This window comes from Stigmatopora nigra, chromosome 23 (assembly GCF_051989575.1).
Source record: "Stigmatopora nigra isolate UIUO_SnigA chromosome 23, RoL_Snig_1.1, whole genome shotgun sequence".
NCBI classification, from domain to species: Eukaryota; Metazoa; Chordata; class Actinopteri; order Syngnathiformes; family Syngnathidae; genus Stigmatopora; species Stigmatopora nigra.
The window spans coordinates 307175-326553 of record NC_135530.1 but is presented as its reverse complement, the minus strand read 5'-3'; the positions used below and the strand labels follow the sequence as shown (position 1 = coordinate 326553).

Sequence of the window (19379 nt, the reverse complement as noted above, 5' to 3'; positions counted from 1 at the left end):
TTGAAAGGAACTTGTTGTTTCGAAATCCTACGCAGTCATATTGTAGTACATGAAGGCAGCTTTGCGTCTACATCACAAATGCTAGTTATTTTAGATGGAGTTAATTTTCATTATTCACACAAATTAAAAAAAAACTAAAAAATATGATTTTAAATAAACATTGAATTAATCGATTACTGTAATAATCTCTACTGTGATTCGGTTAGTTTTTGGTGTTAATTTCCAAAGCAGAACAAAATATTCACTCGCGATTAAACTAACCCGGAACGTTTTACTATGTGACACCTGGAGTTCTTTTTAATGGATGCCCATGTGGTGTGAAATTAAGAGGGCCGAAATTTGAAACACTAAAAGAAATTATCATCACAATTTTGCGGCTCTTGAATGTTGGTCTAGCTCTTCGACTGAAAATGATATTAGTAGCGGTGGACGGGCATGAAACGACCGTGTTTAAAGCAGTTGCCGGTAAGCGTCGAATCCCTATGAGGACACCGGGAGCTAGCCTGCTAAACTAGCATAATAGAGATTGTCAGCAATGTATTCGAAATCAGACAGTAAATACTGAGCTAACCCCGTATAGAAAATGAGTTGTTGGGGGTTCGGGGGCTGCATTTATTAACATAGTAATGACATACATGGTTACATCACAGCAACCCACTCGTGCATGAAAATGCTGCATTATATTTCTTAGTGTGACAGATAATATTGTTAGCACGATATCATCTTCTCTGTCACGATGACGTGTTTTGCTCATTCAAAATACAAGAGCTACTTCATAACCGTTGTACTTGTGTATATTGATCTAGTAGATGCCATAAAGTGATTCATGTATCTAACTGGAATTTGGAATCGTTTTCCCTCCATTAGCCTCCGTGGTGGTTCTAGTTGAGCCCGTGGGTCGCTGGTTCGAAGCCTATGTGAAGAGGAGATGCAGGAACTTGTCGACCTCCTTCCAGGAGTTGGAAGAGGAGTCTTCATCCTCGGAGGAGTCGGAAGATGAGGACTTTCAACTGGAAGAGCATCCAAACCTCCGGACGCTAGATCCAAAGGATTGTAAGGTGTGTAACGTAAACAAACCACGACACGAGAATGGGCAATTCTTCAAATGGATCGTATTGTCAAGATTTCTAGTACAATGTCAGGCTAAGGAGAAAGAAAGGCTTGTAATTCCGCGTTTGAAGGCAAACACCGCCTAGCTTGCAAACTCCAAACTCTGTCAATAATCACCAGCTCATGGGTATCATCTGATCACTTGTTTCTAGAATCAAGATCACTACGCCGTTCTCGGTCTTCCGCACTTGAGATACAAAGCCACTCAGAAACAGATCAAAGCCGCCCGTAAGTAGACCACGGGAGTGTTTTTCTTTCCTTTTTTTTGTTTGCCCGGCACGCTACGTAGCTAGCTAGCTAGCAAGCACTGTTCTCTGTTCCTCCCCAGACAAAGCCATCGTGTTAAAGCACCATCCCGACAAGAGGAAAGCCGCGGGAGAGCAGATCTCCGAAGGCGACAATGATTATTTCACGTGTATCACTAAAGGTAGGTCGGTGGCCGGCTACGTTTTGATCCGTCGTGGCCGCTCATGCCGCTTTTCCGCGCCTCGGCAGCTATAGAAACGCTTTCGGACCCGGTGAAGAGGCGAGCCTTCGACAGCGTGGATCCCACATTCGACAACGGCGTCCCGTCCAAAGGCGAAGGCAAAGAAAACTTTTTCCGGGTCTTTCCGGCCGTCTTTGAGCGCAATTCCCGATGGTCGTCCAAAAAGCACGTGCCCAAACTCGGCTCCATGGAGTCTTCCTTTGAAGAAGTGGATAACTTCTACTCCTTTTGGTATGTCTTGACACGCGTTCATCATCATCTGTGACCGCACGCCGTTTAACCACACGCTTACGAGCTTCCGCCATATTCCCGGGCCCCCGTAGGTACAATTTTGATTCTTGGAGGGAATTCTCGCACTTGGACGAAGAGGAGAAGGACAAGGCCGAGTGGTAAGCTTGTTTTTCGGCCGCTCCGCCTAGCGCCCGCTCACCGCCCTTTCTTTTATTGCCCCGTCTAGTCGAGATGAGAGGAGATGGATCGAGAAGCAAAATCGGGCCTCTAGAGCTCAGAGGAAGAAAGAGGAGATGAACAGAATTCGAACACTAGTTGGTACAGAGACGGCAAATGATTCCGGGGCGCCACGCGCGGGAATGGCCCCGGGCCAACCGACCCACGTTGCGTTTCATCCCCCGCAGATACCGCCTACACTTGCGATCCGCGGATAAAGAAATTCAAAGACGAGGAGAAGGCCCGCAAGGAGTCCGAGAAGAAGGCAAGAGCCGAAGCCAAGAAGCGAGAGCACGAGGAAAAGGAGCGAGTGAGTTCGGGACCCTTGGCCCGGAAATGGAAAGCTCGGGGCCGGACCATCCACCGCTAAAGCTTTCCCGGGGCTTTTTCTCCAGGTCCGAGTCGCCGAGGCGGAGGCGGCTCGCCTGGCCAAGGAGAAAGAAGAAGAAGAAGCCAAGCAGGCGGCCCAGCTGGCCAAAAAAGAGAAGGACATCCAGAAGAGGGCCATTAAAAAGGAGCGGCAGAAGCTCCGGACGTCCTGCAAGGTTGACAAAGCTTTCGTCTTTGGGAGCGATGAGCGGAAATGGGAGGTCATCTGTCACCCCGCAGAACTGGAATTATTTTGCGCACAACGAGACTGAAAATGTCAAGATGATGGAGGACGTGGAGAAGCTGTGCGATAGGCTGGAACTGGCCAGCCTGCAGTGCCTCAACGAAATACTGGCCTCGGCTTCCAAGGAGGACAGTAAGATTGCCGTGGAGAAGCAGGTAAAGGAAGGGAAGAAAGGGGGATAGACAATGGCATTGACAAAACTACTAGGGAGCTAAAAACTTGGAAACTTGAAAACTTGATTCTTGTCCTCAGGTACGGGAGGTGAACACGCAGCTCCAGAAGGAGCGGGACGCCGAAGTCCAGGCCATGCAGGCCTCCAGGAGCGGAGACCAGGCCGCCGGCGGAGGAGGAGGAGGAGGAGGAGGAACCGGAGGGGGCGCCGGCAAAGGTTGGAACGAGGAAGATCTCCAGCTGCTCATTAAGGCCGTCAACCTCTTCCCGGCTGGAACCAATGCCAGGTATTTTCTTTGCCCTTTGCTCCACTGTCACTCTTTTTTTTTTTTTTACTTTAAAATGGATTTCATTGATACGGCACAGCACATATCAATGTGTATTTTGTTGCCTTTTTAGATGGGAGGTCATCGCCAACTACATGAATATCCACTCGACGAGCGGCATGAAGAGAACGGCCAAAGACGTCATCAACAAAGCCAAGAGTTTGCAGAGGCTTGGTAACTCGTCCACAAACGCCCAAGCTCTTTTCTTCTCTGTGGAATTTCAAGCTCAAATGCGTCGTCCTCAGATCCGTTGCAGAAAGACGACGTCAACAAAAAAGCTTTTGAGAAATTCAGGAAGGAGCATAATGCCGTGCCCCCCACCGTAGACAACGCCGTGCCCTCGGAGCGTTTCGAAGGTCACTCACTTCACCGGGAAAGCGTTTGGCCGGCCGACTCTGCCCGACAAACACCGATTGGAGTCTTCCATTCCCCCAGGTGGCGATGGGAGTGCGGCGCCCTGGACCACAGAAGAACAGAAGCTTCTAGAACAGGCCCTCAAGACCTACCCCGTCAGCACACCCGAACGCTGGGAGAAGATTGCCGACGCCGTCCCCGGGAGAAACAAGAAAGACTGTATGAAGCGATACAAGGTGAGCTGACGGCCAACTCCCAAGCCGGCCGGCCGGGGCTCCCCAACTCTACTCCTCGCGGGCCCCTATCCAGGGAAACAGGCTGGATATAGGGGGCCCAAAGAGGAGCGCACTTGGAGACCCCCGTGTCCCTTTACGCGTGGCTGCATGTCGGGCGTAACATTTGTTTTTTTTTTTTGTTCCACAGGAACTGGTGGAGATGGTCAAAGCCAAGAAAGCCGCGCAGGAGCAATTTGTTACCAAGAGTAAAAAATAGGATCTGAACCATTATATCGTTATGTTGAGCTTTATTTTATACGAAATTAAAGGGACAAGGAAAAAGCGCCGTTGGGTTGACTGTTCACTTCTTCATCCAGGCCATTCCGCCGCAGATCTGCTTATAGTCGGGAAGCCGCTCGATGGGACCTGAGAAGAAAAAAAAAAGGAAACGGCCGCTTAGTGTCGTCAACCACCACGACCAATCCAGTCGCTTACCGACGGCCGCCATGGCGGGAGCTCTGTTGAAGATGTACTTGGTGCACACGTCCTTGATGGTGTCGGCGTCGATGGCCTGTTGGCAAAAAAAAAAGATGGATAGGTGGAAGCCGGCTCCAGTTGAACAGAGCCAGCTGTCGTCCACTCACGTCGATTCGGCTTTCCAGCTCGTGCAGGGGGATTCGACGGCTGTAGCACAGCATTTGTCGACCAATGTCCTCGCAGATGGGGGTGGAACCTAGACCACAGACACGTCTTTGCTATCTGCGTTAGCTTACGGCGGCTCCCTTACCATCCAGATGCAGCAACATGTTAGTCTTGAGGAGATTCTTAGCTCGCGCCACCTCGGCTTCCGTCACGCTGGTACACAGGGTCATCCTGAAAAAGAATCACCCGTGAGTATTATTGCAACGGCATCCACGCGGGCCACCGCTCACCATTCTTGCTGCGTGTAGCGCATCATGTCGTCGATGGTGCCGGGTTCGCACACCATGTAGAGCCCCCATAGACCGGTGTCGGTGTAGCAGGTGTTGAAGGACTGGAAGCTGTAGCATAGGTTCCCCTGGCAGGCCAGCTGGGCCAGTTTACTGGAAAGATTCTGATACGCGCGTGTCCAAAGGGGGAGTTAAAGCCAGCAGGCCTTTCGGGCTACCAGAGTCCCACTCACCACTCCTCCGCCAAAAGAGCGATCCCAGTTCCCGATGAGCGTGTTGGCCACCATGAGGGGAATGGTGTCGGGGTGAGACCATCCCACGGCCTCCACGGCGATGGCGATGTGCGCCAACGGCATTTTGTCGTCGCGCACTCGAATCTGGGGAGGCAAGAAGACACTCAACCCGATTCACTCGCCGAGTCTCGGACGACCTCACACCTCACTTCCGGTGAAGGGACACGCCGGCGGCGCGTCGGCGGCGTATCGTCCCAGAAGCTTCCCAAAGTGGTACTTTGCCAGATGGATGAGCTCGCTGTGAGAAACTCCTGTCGGGAAGATTTCAAACATTTAGGATATTGGCAAATGTTTTGTTGGCTTTTTTCGGGGGAGTAGATGCTAGCTCTGAAGGACATTTTGACTTGAAAATATTCCAAATAGTAACATTTTTACACCTACTGTAGTGTGACTACTGTCTACTGTAGTTAGCGCCTACTGCTGACCTTGCCACGCTAAACAATGTTCTCACCTCCAGCGGCAGCCAGCACTATTCTTGGGCCTTTGTAGTGGGTGGTAATATACTCCACCAAGTCTCCTCTGTTAATTGTTCTGGGAAGAAAAAGAGCCAGATGAATATATTTCGAGGCACTTTTCCGCACCATGGGCACATTTCCTACTTGATGTTCTCCGTGGGACCCAAGATGGTCCTCCCCAGCGCCGTGGACTGGTACGCGGTGGCGTGGAGATAATCGAAAACCACTTCTTGCAGATTGGTCTCCACTTCCTGCATCTCCCGGAGGATGACGCCCCGTTCCCGCTCGATCTCCGCTTCGCCTAATGTGCTGTTCTGGATGATGTCCGCTAGGATCTCCACCGCTTTTCCAAAAAAAAGAGGTCAACATTACGTTTTTTTTTTTTTTTTAATTCAAAGTGATGCTTAGCATGTCCGCATTTGACTGAATTCCATAGATTGGACTTCACCGAGTCACGTCCCTTTCTTGGCAAGGTGAGGTCCAATCAGTCAGTAGCCATTACGTGATAGTATGACTTTATACCTCGTGGAAGATCCTTGGAGAGGGCTTTTGCGTAATACACCGTCTGTTCCCGGGACGTATAGGCGTTCAGGTGTGCACCCATGTTCTCGATTTCTAACTCCAGGTCCAGCTGTGACCGTTTTCTGGTGCCCTGTCCCAGAAAATGGAGGAGGAATTTGAAGTAGTGCCTCCAAAATGACTGCCAACTGTTGAATTTTGTTCACGTCGACAAATCGTTTTATCCTAACGTTTAAACATGTGGAAATTGCACCCGAGGATGAGCCCGTCCGTCTTTGTGAACGCACCACTTTCTTCCCGACATCCTGGTGGATTTCTTTGGACCGTCCAGCGACGTCACGCTAATTGTAGTTTACAATTTAGGTAGGTGTTGACTATGTTGGCTCACCTTAAATGCCATGTGCTCCAGAAAGTGAGCCGTGCCATTGTTTCTCTCGTTCTCGTAGCGACTACCGGCGTCAATCCACAGGCCGACCTGAATTATACACACGGTATATCAATATATATATATATATCTTTTGTCTACAGTGCAATAGATGTCAAGTTAAGTTAAAACTTACAGTACACGTGGAAATCCCCGAGTCCTCGGAAGCCACACGTAGGCCATTTTCCAAGGTGGTCACCTTAGTTTCAGGTACATTTAGAGCGACTTGTGGAGCAGCCTGCGTAGACAAGAGCCTTGCGGACTGCAACAAAACAGATCAACAACGTGCCCTCGTTATTGAGATCGTCTTGGTGAATGGCGTCAATTTGGTTGAAACTGGAATAAACGTGAAAAAACAACACGCGAACTTACTCGGTTTGCATTATTTTTCTCCAACAGCGATCTGCGTAGTAAACATTTGCTAGCGGAAGCCAACAGACGTAAGGACGCCGCCATATTGTTTAGTCAGAATGTGTCGCGGGAGATGAAACGTCACGTCCGACTACCCGATTTGCTCTTCAGTCCCCTAAGATGGCCGCCGGGTACTTACGCCGCCTACTCCACCTTAAGACGTATTCCCTTTGAAATGTTATCTGTGCCCTGATAGGAAGACGGCCGGAAGTGGGGCGGACAACATTGCGCCAATTTTCTTGAGCCTAGCTGTCAAGTTCGATAAGTAGCAATTGTTTAGCGCCTGAGCTACATTGCGATACTTTGGAATAACCATCTTTCGCGAGGGAACGCATTAGCGGTAAGCAAGCTCCTTGAAGGTAAATACAAACAAGGCTCGTCGGTGCATGTGATGTGATATGATACGATGCTATGAAGTAGTCGTGCGAAGAAGCCCAGCAGAACTCGGCAAGCAACATTTCTTGTGTTTTGGAACATAAATGAACTTTGGACTTTAGCGTTAACTAGCAGCATCCCACTCTACTTTCAACAAGGACAATAAAATTGTCTTTGCTGTCTCTCGCAGGGAGGAAATGGCGGATAGAGATGTCATGGACAGAGATTTGGAAGATGGAGAGATTTCCGGCTCCGCTTCAGACTCGGAGATGAACACGAGCGCAGCCACTCCAGTCACCGGAGTCACGCCACCTCTGCCTTTCGGCGGCCAGCCCTTCCTTGACCGAGTCGTCGTTTCTTACCGAAGCGCCGGTCGGGCGTCCGAGTCCAGCGACAGCGAGCCCGATTCGTCCGAGGACGAAGGCGCATCCCGGGGCCGCAAACGCTTCAAAGTACCAGACGCCGTGGCCCCGGCGGCGGCCGGCCACTTGCCCGAGGCCCTCCGGGGGCGCCGGGTCAACAACGTCTGGGGTTCCGTGGTGCAGGAGCAGCACCAAGACGCCGTGGCCGCCGAACTCGGCGTCTTCGGCATGGAGGGCGACGTTTCCATGTCCGACAGGAACGTGGAGACTTACAACTACGCTTTGGCTCGGAAGATCATGGAGAAGGAGCGGCATATGGAGAGGCGGGGAAAAGGCGCGGGCCACGCCCAGGCGCTGGACGCGCAGCTGGACGAGTACATGAGGTCAGACGGACGAGAGAGAAGCGGCGGCGGCGGCGACGCCAAGAGGAAGCGGCCGGTGAAGGAGCGCCTCGGCCCCCTGGCCCAGATGGAGGTCAAAGGTCGCTACCAGATCGACGAGGACGACCCCGAAGACAAAGTGGTGGAGGAAATTGCCTACAGGCTGCAGGAACCCAAGAAAGAGCTGATTCAGCGCGTGGTCAGGGTCCTGGGGGCCAAAAAGGCCATCGACTTGTTGAGCCAGACGGCCACGCTGGAGGAGAACGGCGGCGTCTACACGCTGGACGGCAGCAGGCGGCGCACGCCCGGCGGGGTCTACCTCAACCTCCTGAAGGGCTCCTCCGGCGCCACCCGAGCGCAAATCAGGGAGATCTTCTCCGAGGAGACTCAGCAGGAGCAGAAGAACAAGAAAGCGGCGCAGAAGCGCAGGCGCCACCTGGTGGCCAAGAAGATGAAGCAGGCCATCGGCACCTTGAACCTGCGTCACCACGACGACGTCCCCGGGGAGACGTTTGCCGGCGACGCCCACGCGGTCGGCCGGGCCCACGGGCCGCCGGAGGAAGACCCCGACGGGGCGCCGGGGGAAGACCCCCACGAGGCGCCGGAGGAAGACCCCCACGAGGCGCCGGAGGAAGACCCCGACGAAGCGCCGGAGGAAGAGCGTGCCGCGGGGACGGAAGAGACCCCGGTGGTGTACAACTCGGCCGACTTGGAGGTCTTCTGAGAGTGGGCCGCCATTCTGCCGAACGGCGGCTAAAGTCTGTTGTGCTGTGCGGACAAAAGGGATAGCTTCTGGGAGAGGGCGGCGATTCGGAAGACTGACGTTTAAAGCGGACCATTTTGGGATCCCGACAACAAGTTGATTGAAGTTATTTCAAAACATTTGTGCTCAGCTCTCACTCTTGTAATGAGTGGGATGTTTTGGAAATCCTTGTCATTCTGTTCCAATGTTGAAATATTTTGCTTGAGAAATATACTGACCCTCGGGTTAAAAAAAAGCCTTACTATATACATGGTCTTTTTTATGACAAAAAAAAAATACTGTTTTGGAAATAATTGGGGAAAATACAGTGTTGTGAATATGGGCTCAAAACATCTTAAAGAATGTCTAGCACTCATTACGGAACTTGAGGTTGGAAACAGCGCCCTACGCGTCCAAGCAATGGTACTGTACCCATCTGTTGTTTATGTCTTTGGACGTTATACATATAATGCAACACTCAGGGTTTTTATTTTTTGCAAAAATGACTAAGTATACTATACATGGTCAATTTTTCTAATAAAAGCCTTACTTTACTTTGTATAGTAAGTATTTTCTCTTGCAAAATTGACCGTGTTTCAAATGTTCAACTTGTAATGGAGTCAGTTGGCCTGGAATAAAGGTGAGTTGATGTAAAATACTAAGTAAAAATGTCACTCAATATTTGGTCAAATTTGTATACTAACACACTTGTTTTATAGCGTCAAGACCACAAAAATGGCGACTATATTACGTCATCTTCAAAACATGGACGTTGAGTTGGGAGGACATTCAATATGTCCGGACAATATAGGCGTGGTTACGCCTGACGTAGCTGGGATAATTATGCACATGCGCAGTAACCATTTCTTTCGGAAACCTCTCCCTGTGCTGACGGTCGAGGGAGCACGCCGGCCAGGTAAGAAATAACTACGTTTTTATCACGCTACCGGGAGATTTTTCAGGAATCAATTGAGCCCAAAACGCCAACAAATCTGTTAATTTAATGCCAGGTCCAACACCCCGTCGACAGTTTAAGTCTGGGCTTCTTTTCCCCACCGCCTGTGACTAGTTAGCATTAGCGTCGCGAAGACGCTAATGCTAACTAGCATGTTGTCCGTTTTCTCCCCATTATTGAGTCGTGTCACAAGACTTTAAACTTAATCAAACAACGCCGAGACATCAACCGACAGTTTGCTGGGTAGATGCTCACTCTAGGATGCGATCCAGAAGCACGACTTGGTTCCTGTTGTGTTGTATGTAATGTAATGATTTTATTTTAAAACTGTTTAGCTATATTTCTCCTAGCTGCTAACGTCAGTCTATATATTTATTCGGCTTGTCTGGGAAGGGGAAAATAGCACTTGTCACGCATGAACTTATTCTTTATCTTGCTCGTTGATTAAATTTCTTGTAGGATTTCTCTATCCTGTAATTGTTTGGCAACTCCCAAATGGCTTTTTTTAAATCGAAGTTTTCCCTGTTTAACATCGAGATAAAACTAAAAGAAAAAAAACTAAGCCCATCTGTTGAAATTCCAGGCTCTATGTATGTTAACTTATGCTTTTTTTGTGTGCAAAATTTCACCAGTCTCTATATAATCTAACTTTCTTTTTTTTTTTGCATGCAACAGGCCTGCAAGTTGTTCCTGGCAATTGCCCACTTGAAGATGTCTCTGTACTTGTGAAAATCCAAATGAAATAAAAGCCTGCCTAGTTGATCATGGTGATGTTTCACTGGCCATTTATTTCCACAGCTTTTTGACTAGGTATTTAAGGTAAGAAGGATTTCATTAAAAGCTGGAGCAGGAAGTTTCAGTGTTTATTTTTTATTTATTTTCTAAGTGATTAGTCGTACAGTTTTTTTCCTTCGTTTATTCCCCCATTTTTTCTTCAAAGTATTTTTTCCCCCAATTTTTCTATTTTATTTTTTCTTCAGTTTTTATTGCCCCAATTTTTCTATCTTATTTCTTCCAGGTATTTATTCCCCCAGTTTTATTTTATTTTTTCTTCCATTTATTCCCTGTTTTTCTTTTTTCTTCTAAGTGTTTACATCCCCAATTTTTCTTCCAAGTGTTTATTCTCCCAGTTTTTCTTCAAAGTATTTTTTCCCCCAATTTTTCTATTTTATTTTTTCTTCAGTTTTTATTGCCCCAATTTTTCTATCTTATTTCTTCCAGGTATTTATTCCCCCAGTTTTATTTTATTTTTTCTTCCATTTATTCCCCCCAGTTTTTCTATCTCTTTTTTCTTCTAAGTGTTTATTTAGTTTTTCTATCTCTTTTCTTCTTCCAGGTATTTATTTTATATTTTCTTCCATTTATTCCCCCAAATTTTTCTATCTCTTTTCTTCTAAGTGTTTATTCCCCCAGTTTTTCTCTTTTTTTCTTCTACGTGTTTATACCCCCAAATTTTTCTATCTCTTTTCTTCTAAGTGTTTATTCCCCCAGTTTTTCTTTTTTTCTTCTAAGTGTTTATACCACCAAATTTTTCTCTCTTTTCTTCTAAGTGTTTATACCCCCAAATTTTTCTCTCTTTTCTTCTAAGTGTTTATTCCCCCAGTTTTTCTTCTAAGTGTTTATACCCCCAAATTTTTCTATCTCTTTTCTTCTAAGTGTTTATTCCCCCAAATTCGTATATCTCTTTTCTTCTTCCATTTATTCCCCCAGTTTTTCTCTTTTTTCTTTTAAGTGTTTATACCCCTAGATTTTCTATTTTAATTTTTTTTTCTAAGTGTTTATCCTCTAATTTTTCTAAGTGTTAATTCATTTTTTCAAATTTTTTTTCTAAGTGTTTATCCTCTCATTTTTCAATGTTTTTTTCTAAGTGTACTTTTTCTTTTTTGTCTGTAGGTGGAGAAAAGAGTGGCTACACCAATCAACACTTCAACTACCATGTACAAGAGTTAAATAAAATGTTTTTCTCTGAATAAAAAGACAAATGTACTTTGCAAGATCTTTTATTTTGAAAAACTTGAATAAGATGAAGTAATTCCTCTTGTCACCAGGTGGAAATCTGGAAAAACAGGATGTCAGCTTTTATTTTGAAAAAGTTTGTAGATTGGTTCCCGTTGGTGCTCCAGCATCGTAAAAAATCGAATCTTCTCCACCCTCTGGTGGAGAAGATTCGAAAACTGAAAAGGGGGGGGTTAGTACACAGTTAGTTGAAAAAACAATGAGTAGGGCTCACCTTTTATTTTGAAAAAGTTTGTAGATTGGTTCCCGTTGGTGCTCCAGCATCGTAAAAAATCGAATCTTCTCCACCCCCTGGTGGAATTCTGGAAAACTGAAAAAAAGGGGGATTAGTACACAGTTAGTTAAAAAACCAATGAGAAGGGCTCACCTTTTATTTTGAAAAATCTCATCAGGGCTGTCTGAGGCTATCTGTTCATATGCAGAAACCAGGTCCCCTTAGCTGGAATTCTGAAAGACAAAAAAAAGGGTTCAATACACAAAGTTAAATAGAAGACCATTGGAGAAGGCTTACCTTTTATTTTGAAAATCTCATTGGGGCTGTCTGAGGCTATCTGTTTATAGGCAGGTAACCAGGTCCCCTTAGCTGAAATTCTGAAAGACAAAAAAAGGTTGGGGGGGTCAATACACAAGTCAGGTCAAATAAACATTCACAAGTAAGGTTTTACCTGAATCAGAGCCATTTTATTTTGAAAGGGTTTGAAAATGAGTTTTGGCATAACACCCAACACTTTTGTTAAATAAATACCCCAAATTTACATTTCCCCTCTTTTTACACTGACGGAAAACAAAATGGCTATTTAAACTAGTCAAAATGAACCCCACGTTATTGTTGAATATTTTGTCAAGACTACATTTAAAATTAAGAGGTCTTTAAGAAAGTGAAGGGAAAAGGTACATTCTATAAGTGTACCATTTACTCCTTACATCTGCACTAAAGGCATTTGTGTTGCTATTAAACAAAAGATAAAATAAACTAAGCCAGTTACTGTGTTTTCATTCAAAATTAGAATGTAACCTAACAAAACTTACAAGCCAATTGCACAAAGCCTTCTTGGAGATTTTTTTTCTTTAAAAATGACTGAATAGTAATTCTTTAGTAAGTCTTTTATTCTAACATAGTATAATAAATATTTTTTACCCATTAATGTATCCTAATAAAGTAAGCCAATTGCACAAAACCTTGAATACTCTAGAGATAGTGAAAATCGAAACTATTTAAAAATAATGTATAGCTAAAATAGTAACTATAAAAAATGACTGACTTTACTGACCAACAGCTCATTATGGCGTCGACAAGCTGCTCCTTTTGTCCACATTCTTGATGTTTCCCAGCAGTCTGTGATCGTTGAGGAACTGAAACACACAATGGAAGGATTTCTTTTTAGACATAAAGAGCTGTAAGTAACGCAATGTAGCAAACACAAATGTTTGCCAGCAAGTAGGCTAACCTGCTAGCAAACACAAATGTTTGCCAGCAAGTAGGCTAACCTGCTAGCAAACACAAATGTTTGCCATCAAGTTCGCTAACCTGCTAGCAAACACAGTTTGCTAGCAAGTTGGCTAACCCGCTAGCAAACATTTGTGTTAGTGCTTTTTGACAGGAGCGTGCTTGATTGGCGTGATGTAACCCCACGCAGAAGCTAACACAAATGTTTGCTAGCAAGTTGGCTAACTTGCTAGCAAACATTTGTGCTAACATCTGCGTGGAGCTACATCACACAATGAAGCACGCTCCCGTCAAAAAGCACACTGAAAATAAGAAAAGGGGCTACGAAATCCCCAAAAGACATAGTACCGAACTCGCTGAATTGTCATGGAAGAAGTTTATCGGGTCTTCCTTCGGGAAATCGTCAATTCTGAGCAGCACAGCAGTCCACACAGGCCTAGCCTCCGGCCCATCGGCCATTTTGGAGAATTGCGTCGGTTATTTGAGCTCTGACATCACCCACGCCTCGGCCACGCCTATTTCAAAAAGACACAGAAATGCATGGTTTTCATAGTAACGTGCATTAATCAGGGGGCGTGGGCTCTAAATACCTCTTGGTTGGGCTTGAATACTTAAGTAAAAAAAAATAAATAAATAAAAATAAAAATATATATATATATATATATATATATATATATATATATATATATATATATATATATATATATATATATATATATATATATATATATATATATATATATATATATATATATATATATATATATATATATATATATATATATATATATATATATATATATATATATATATATATATATATATATATATATATATATATATATATATATATATATATATATATATATATATATATATTGTTTTCATAATAAGGTGCATTAGTCTGTGGGGGGCTGTAAATACTTTTGGGCTTTAATACTTTAAGATACAATATTGCACATTATGAACATTGTGGTGACATGCACTACAGTGCTTGTTTTTGACTTCTAGGGTTACATACTTGGATATGCTTTTTCAATTAGGATTCATTTGGCCAAAGTATACGTATGACTTAAGTATAGTATAGTAAGGCTTTTTCCTTTTAAAAAAATGACTTAGTATAGTAAGGCTTTTTTCTTCAAAAAAACAACATAGTATATATAGTAAGGCTTTTTTCTTCAAAAAAACGACATAGTATAGTAAGGCTTTTTTCTTCAAAAAGCGACATAGTATAGTAAGGCTTTTTTCTTCAAAAAAACGACATAGTATAGTATACTATATCGTTTTTTTGAAGAAAAAAGCCTTACTATACTATGTCGCTTTTTGAAGAAAAAAGCCTTACTATACTATGTCGCTTTTTGAAGAAAAAAGCCTTACTATACTATGTCGCTTTTTGAAGAAAAAAGCCTTACTATACTAAGTATAGTAAGGCTTTTTTCTTCAAAAAGCGACATAGTATAGTAAGGCTTTTTTCTTTTAAAAAACAACATAGTATAGTAAGGCTTTTTTCTTCAAAAAAACGACATAGTATAGTATACTATATCGTTTTTTTGAAGAAAAAAAGCCTTACTATACTATGTCGCTTTTTGAAGAAAAAAGCCTTACTATACTATGTCGTTTTTTTGAAGAAAAAAGCCTTACTATACTATGTCGTTTTTTTTTAAGAAAAAAGCCTTACTATACTATGTTGTTTTTTTGAAGAAAAAAGCCTTACTATACTAAGTCATTTTTTTAAAAGGAAAAAGCCTTACTATACTATACTTAAGTCATACGTATACTTTGGCCAAATGAATCCTAATTGAAAAAGCATATAGCCTCACTATACTATGTCGTTTTTTGAAGAGAAATGCCTCACTATACTATGTCGTTGTTGGAAGAGAAATGCCTTACTATACTATGTCGTTTTTGAAACCAAAAAGCCTTACTATACTATGTCATTTTTTTGAAGAAAAATGCCTTACTATACTATGTCGTTTTTGAAGAGAAAAAGCCTTACTATACTATGTCGTTTTTGAAGAGAAAAAGCCTTACTATACTATGTCGTTTTTGAAACCAAAAAGCCTTACTATACTATGTCGTTTTTGAAACCAAAAAGCCTTACTATACTATGTCGTTTTTGAAGCCAAAAAGCCTTACTATACTATGTCGTTTTTGAAGCCAAAAAGCCTTACTATACTATGTCGTTTTTTTGAAGAAAAAAGCCTTACTATACTATGTCGCTTTTTGAAGAAAAAAGCCTTCCTATACTAAGTATAGTAAGGCTTTTTTCTTCAAAAAGCGACATAGTATAGTAAGGCTTTTTTCTTCAAAAAAACGACATAGTATAGTATACTATATGGTTTTTTTGAAGAAAAAAGCCTTACTATACTAAGTATAGTAAGGCTTTTTTCTTCAAAAAGCGACATAGTATAGTAAGGCTTTTTTCTTCAAAAAAACGACATAGTATAGTATACTATATCGTTTTTTTGAAGAAAAAAGCCTTACTATACTAAGTATAGTAAGGCTTTTTTCTTCAAAAAGCGACATAGTATAGTAAGGCTTTTTTCTTCAAAAAAACGACATAGTATAGTATACTATATCGTTTTTTTGAAGAAAAAAGCCTTACTATACTATGTCGCTTTTTGAAGAAAAAAGCCTTACTATACTATGTCGCTTTTTGAAGAAAAAAGCCTTACTATACTATGTCGCTTTTTGAAGAAAAAAGCCTTACTATACTAAGTATAGTAAGGCTTTTTTCTTCAAAAAGCGACATAGTATAGTAAGGCTTGTTTCTTTAAAAAAACGACATAGTATAGTAAGGCTTGTTCTCTTCAAAAACGACATAGTATAGTAAGGCTTTTTGGCTTCAAAAACGACATAGTATAGTAAGGCTTTTTGGCTTCAAAAACGACATAGTATAGTAAGGCTTTTTGGTTTCAAAAACGACATAGTATAGTAAGGCATTTCTCTTCCAAAAACGACATAGTATAGTGAGGCATTTCTCTTCAATATTTTAAGCGAGAGCAAACTTTTAGATGTTTTATGTGTGAAATGTCCCGGTAGCGTGCTAAAGATGCAGTTCGGCCAGTAAATTGCTCAACGCCTCACCGCATGTGGGAGCCGGTGGTCCGTCAGAATAGCAAAGGCTCTTGTCAGTCTTGCGCATCACTTACGCATGTAAAATGCGTCTTCACCACGCCCATATTGAATATGGTCGCTTGAGTGCCGCGCCCCTTCTCGTTGCTATGAGCTCCACTCGTCATGTCATCGCGTCTGCAGAATAACCCGCTCGCCACGAGATGGAGACAAAATTACAAGTAGAAAATCCCAAAAGATTTGTTAAGGTCATATTTGCCTCTTTTATTTTCCCTTTGGAGTGGAAAAAGTTCCCTCGTCAAGACACTGTGGTAAAACGATTGCACGGAGGCCGCCATACGAACAGTCCGTCCACTCCAAATAAAGTGCGCGCTGCTGACTGGAAATTCCTGCGGGCAAAGGCACGTCGTCTATTTTACGCCGCTTGACTTTTAAACTTGACATCACACTTTTTAAAGAGCATGTGACCCACTGCACGTACACAAAATCCACAAGAAGGTACAAAATCTTTTCTCGGAACGGTCGAACGACCGTCGGACAATAAATAATGGGACGGCACGTTCACTCGGGGACGTTGCGCCGCCTGAGGCCGCACGCCTGCCAAGCTTGGCCGCTCTCCTCGCCGTTTGGCTCCTCCTCCCCGAGGGAAGGTGTCGAATCACAGCGCTCGGATACTCGGTCCTCCTGCGGCGACTCCTCCTCCGATCTTCCGCCAATCTCCTCCTCCGCCATTCCCTCTTCCGATGGAGTTTCCGACACCTCGTCGCCTCCGGTCGCGTCCGGCGTGGTCGCCTCGTCGCCCGTGGTCGCGTCCGGCGTGGTCGCCCGGCTCTTGTCGGCGACGTCCGTCGGCGGCGTCTCGCTGGCTCCCAGAGTTTGGATCAGGTGTTCCAGGCTCTGCTGGAAGCAAGCCTCTGGAAGTGGACACGCAGCAAGAAATTGCTTGAGGGAAGGAAGCAGAGAGCGCCTTGAAAAAGAAATCTTTGAAAAGCAATCACGAGTTGGCATTCAACGGCAAAAAGCAAAGCGCCGCGTTTGGCCGGCCCATTCCACCACCAGCGTAACGCCCCCGGTCGCCCGCCCCACGGGGAAATGGGATGCAAAGTGCGCAAAATGGGATGCAAAGTGCGCAAAATGGGATGCAAAGTGCGCAAAATGGGATGCAAAGTGCGCAAAATGTGATGCAAAGTGCGCCGACCGCCAGGGCGTGGAATTGGAAATGGGCCGGCCGTGTGCAAGCTGGAAAATGAGTGGCAAGTGACAAAAGTAAAGGAAAGTCACTCAAATGAAAAAGGATCCAAAATGGAGGAGAAGCACCCAACCCAAAAGTGAGGCAAAAGCTACTCATTGACAATGATACAAGTCCAATTCACTTGAACTTTTTGGGCCAAAACTAAACGGTGAGATGGATTGGGGACCAATGTGGCAGAAGCCAGTTTGACGGGGGGTTTGAAGGTTTGTCCCCTGAAGTAGCGCACAGACGGCGGCGCAATGAATGACCTACCGTTGAGGGGTGGACAGTCCATTCCTCTCTTTTTCATCAAATAGCGGATGGTCTGGAGTTGAGTCATGATCTCCTTCTTCTGCTCCTGGGCCACCGACTTTGCGCTGAGGGGCCACGGACACCACGGACGCGGGCGGACGCCGCGGACACCACGGAGGGCAAGACTCGTCAAGACCCGAGCGCCGAGCTGGCGGCGGGGAAAAAAAGAAGGAAAAAAAAAGGAGGACGGTCTCTCCACTCACCAGTTGGTGAGTGGGTCTAACTGAGTGACAATGGAATTGAGCATCCTTTCTGTTTGCGCCAGCCTTTGTTCCAGTTCGTTTAACTGGTTCTCTGCGGGGAGGGAGAGAAAAAAAAGAAATAAACGCAGATGTTCCTCTCGTCAACAAATGGAAAATGCGGCCATGTTGGACACCTGCTTCAGCCGATTTCTTGGCGCCTTTGGCAAACTTGTCCTTTTGTGCCTCCTCTTCCGAAGACTTCATCTATTCCAAAAAATCATAATCATAATAATAAGGGAAAAGCAGTGTAGAGGAGCCGCTTTCCGTGGCGCGGTGGAAATCCAAGTTACCTTCAAAAACTTGTACGCGGCAAAGACTCCCACCCCGATGGCGTACAACGGCATGAGCGTGAACACGTATCCCTTGCCCTTGCCGTTGTTGTTGTTGTTTTTGGCTTTGAATTTGTCGCCCTTCATCTCCTGCTCCATCAGCTTCCTCATCTGTTGGATGTTTTCGGCCGACGGCTGCGAGATCGCCGCCGGACCTCCGAGGGAGCCTGACGCCAAAAAAACAAAAAAACAAAAAACGGCACCGGCCCGTCACAACGCACCCTGCGTCCTGCTGCGGCTCCAGCACCCCCCGCGACCCTTGTGTTGGGAAAATGAATGAATGAATGACAAGACTGACTGTCGGCATCGCCCTAAACAGTCAAGTTCCACATTTGCGCCATCGGAAGACGCGAGCAAAAATCCACCCACTTTTGTGGGTTATTTATCAATGAAGGCTCATATCAGATGAAATTTAAAAATAAAAAAAATACATTGTATGCGCCGGAGTTTCGTGCCGCCTCGCGTTTCCGACGACCAAGAAAACAACAACACATTCTTACGTCACCTTTCCTGGAGTATCGGGGGTCGAGCCTCGATTCCTTCGCCTTGGCCGCGGTGCCGACGCCGAACATCTTCGGGAGGACGACAAGCGTGAAGAGCACCGCCGTGAAGGCCAGGGCGACTTGCTGAGATGTTGACAACACCATCCTCGGAATACGACGCTTCAGCTCAAAAACGAGGAGCCTTAAAGACCAAAGGATAAACGACTACCCAAATAGAAGACAGGCTTATGAGCGTGTGCGTGCCACACACTCACTCGTCCCACCAGCAAATCAACATCAACACTTCCGTTCAAGGGACCTTTCAGTATAAAAGCGCCGCTTCAACGTCTTGTGTGGAACCGCGAAATGTCGAAACGCATACCGAATAAAACGGACCCTTTCCAAGTGAAAAAATCGCGTCTTACATTAATGTCACTTTCCATTCCAACGTAAAACACATTACTATGTCGAGGATGGCGTTTGCTGACTTCGTTGGAAGGAAACAAACGTCTTTCCGGCACAGCTGATGTGGCGTTCACGTCGTGTACAAAAATCGGAAAGTTGAAACTTACGCTAAAACGGAGGCTTGCTTGCATGTACTTATTGTCAAGAAAAAAACATTTACAAGTGGTTAGCACGTCGGCCTCGCAGCTCTGAGGTCCTGGGTTCAAATTCAG

General features: G+C 44.9%; 4 protein-coding genes across 9 annotated transcripts; 2 read left to right on the top strand and 2 right to left on the bottom strand.

The window, feature by feature from the left end:
* The first annotated feature begins 259 nt into the window (after window positions 1-259).
* On the top strand, window positions 260-4069 carry dnajc2 (DnaJ (Hsp40) homolog, subfamily C, member 2). The gene is made up of 15 exons (XM_077709949.1): window positions 260-465; window positions 868-1058; window positions 1263-1338; window positions 1439-1537; window positions 1606-1828; window positions 1921-1986; window positions 2055-2146; window positions 2233-2354; window positions 2440-2589; window positions 2654-2812; window positions 2910-3115; window positions 3228-3328; window positions 3400-3510; window positions 3590-3744; window positions 3932-4069. The coding sequence occupies exons 1-15, from the start codon at window positions 411-413 to the stop codon at window positions 3998-4000; spliced, it is 1875 nt and encodes a 624-aa protein (XP_077566075.1). The 5' UTR covers window positions 260-410; the 3' UTR covers window positions 4001-4069.
* Window positions 4012-6879, bottom strand: pmpcb (peptidase, mitochondrial processing subunit beta). The gene is made up of 13 exons (XM_077709952.1): window positions 6716-6879; window positions 6480-6605; window positions 6308-6394; window positions 5923-6052; window positions 5545-5743; window positions 5397-5476; window positions 5090-5196; window positions 4886-5029; window positions 4656-4816; window positions 4511-4596; window positions 4368-4456; window positions 4219-4294; window positions 4012-4149 (listed from the first exon to the last, which is right to left on the bottom strand). Exons 1-13 carry the CDS (start codon window positions 6797-6799, stop codon window positions 4085-4087), a joined length of 1434 nt encoding a protein of 477 aa, XP_077566078.1. The 5' UTR covers window positions 6800-6879; the 3' UTR covers window positions 4012-4084.
* Window positions 6880-6913: 34 nt separating this feature from the next.
* Window positions 6914-8894, top strand: phax (phosphorylated adaptor for RNA export). 3 transcript variants are annotated; one of them, XM_077709956.1, is made up of 2 exons: window positions 6914-7201; window positions 7320-8894. In XM_077709956.1, exon 2 carries the CDS (start codon window positions 7327-7329, stop codon window positions 8593-8595), a length of 1269 nt encoding a protein of 422 aa, XP_077566082.1. In that variant the 5' UTR covers window positions 6914-7201; window positions 7320-7326; the 3' UTR covers window positions 8596-8894. The 3 variants fall into 3 exon arrangements, with proteins under 3 accessions (XP_077566082.1, XP_077566080.1, XP_077566081.1); XM_077709954.1 differs by having other exon boundaries at window positions 6916-7113; XM_077709955.1 differs by having other exon boundaries at window positions 6917-7094.
* A 2658-nt stretch (window positions 8895-11552) lies between these two features.
* On the bottom strand, window positions 11553-19203 carry LOC144181449 (uncharacterized). 4 transcript variants are annotated; one of them, XM_077709943.1, is made up of 12 exons: window positions 18726-19203; window positions 18182-18387; window positions 18026-18095; window positions 17853-17943; window positions 17611-17714; window positions 16119-17020; window positions 13380-13546; window positions 12847-12937; window positions 12096-12175; window positions 11952-12031; window positions 11799-11894; window positions 11553-11742 (listed from the first exon to the last, which is right to left on the bottom strand). In XM_077709943.1, exons 1-6 carry the CDS (start codon window positions 18865-18867, stop codon window positions 16668-16670), a joined length of 966 nt encoding a protein of 321 aa, XP_077566069.1. In that variant the 5' UTR covers window positions 18868-19203; the 3' UTR covers window positions 11553-11742; window positions 11799-11894; window positions 11952-12031; window positions 12096-12175; window positions 12847-12937; window positions 13380-13546; window positions 16119-16667. The 4 variants fall into 4 exon arrangements, with proteins under 4 accessions (XP_077566069.1, XP_077566068.1, XP_077566070.1 ...); XM_077709942.1 differs by having other exon boundaries at window positions 12856-12937; XM_077709944.1 differs by having other exon boundaries at window positions 11553-11624; window positions 12856-12937.
* Window positions 19204-19379: the final 176 nt, after the last annotated feature.

Coding starts and splice junctions, on each gene's coding strand:
- dnajc2 (XM_077709949.1), top strand. CDS start 411: ATGATATTAGTAGCGGTGGACGGGCATGAAACGACCGTGTTTAAAGCA. Junction 1,987..2,054: donor GAGAAGGACAAGGCCGAGTG/GTAAGCTTGTTT, acceptor TGCCCCGTCTAG/TCGAGATGAGAGGAGATGGA. Junction 3,329..3,399: donor CAAGAGTTTGCAGAGGCTTG/GTAACTCGTCCA, acceptor CGTCGTCCTCAG/ATCCGTTGCAGAAAGACGAC.
- pmpcb (XM_077709952.1), bottom strand. CDS start 6,799: ATGGCGGCGTCCTTACGTCTGTTGGCTTCCGCTAGCAAATGTTTACTA. Junction 5,030..5,089: donor GTCCCTTCACCGGAAGTGAG/GTGTGAGGTCGT, acceptor TTGCCTCCCCAG/ATTCGAGTGCGCGACGACAA. Junction 4,295..4,367: donor AGCTGGAAAGCCGAATCGAC/GTGAGTGGACGA, acceptor TTTTGCCAACAG/GCCATCGACGCCGACACCAT.
- phax (XM_077709956.1), top strand. CDS start 7,327: ATGGCGGATAGAGATGTCATGGACAGAGATTTGGAAGATGGAGAGATT.
- LOC144181449 (XM_077709943.1), bottom strand. CDS start 18,867: ATGGTGTTGTCAACATCTCAGCAAGTCGCCCTGGCCTTCACGGCGGTG. Junction 18,388..18,725: donor CCCCCGATACTCCAGGAAAG/GTGACGTAAGAA, acceptor TTTTGGCGTCAG/GCTCCCTCGGAGGTCCGGCG. Junction 17,944..18,025: donor CAAGAAATCGGCTGAAGCAG/GTGTCCAACATG, acceptor CCCTCCCCGCAG/AGAACCAGTTAAACGAACTG.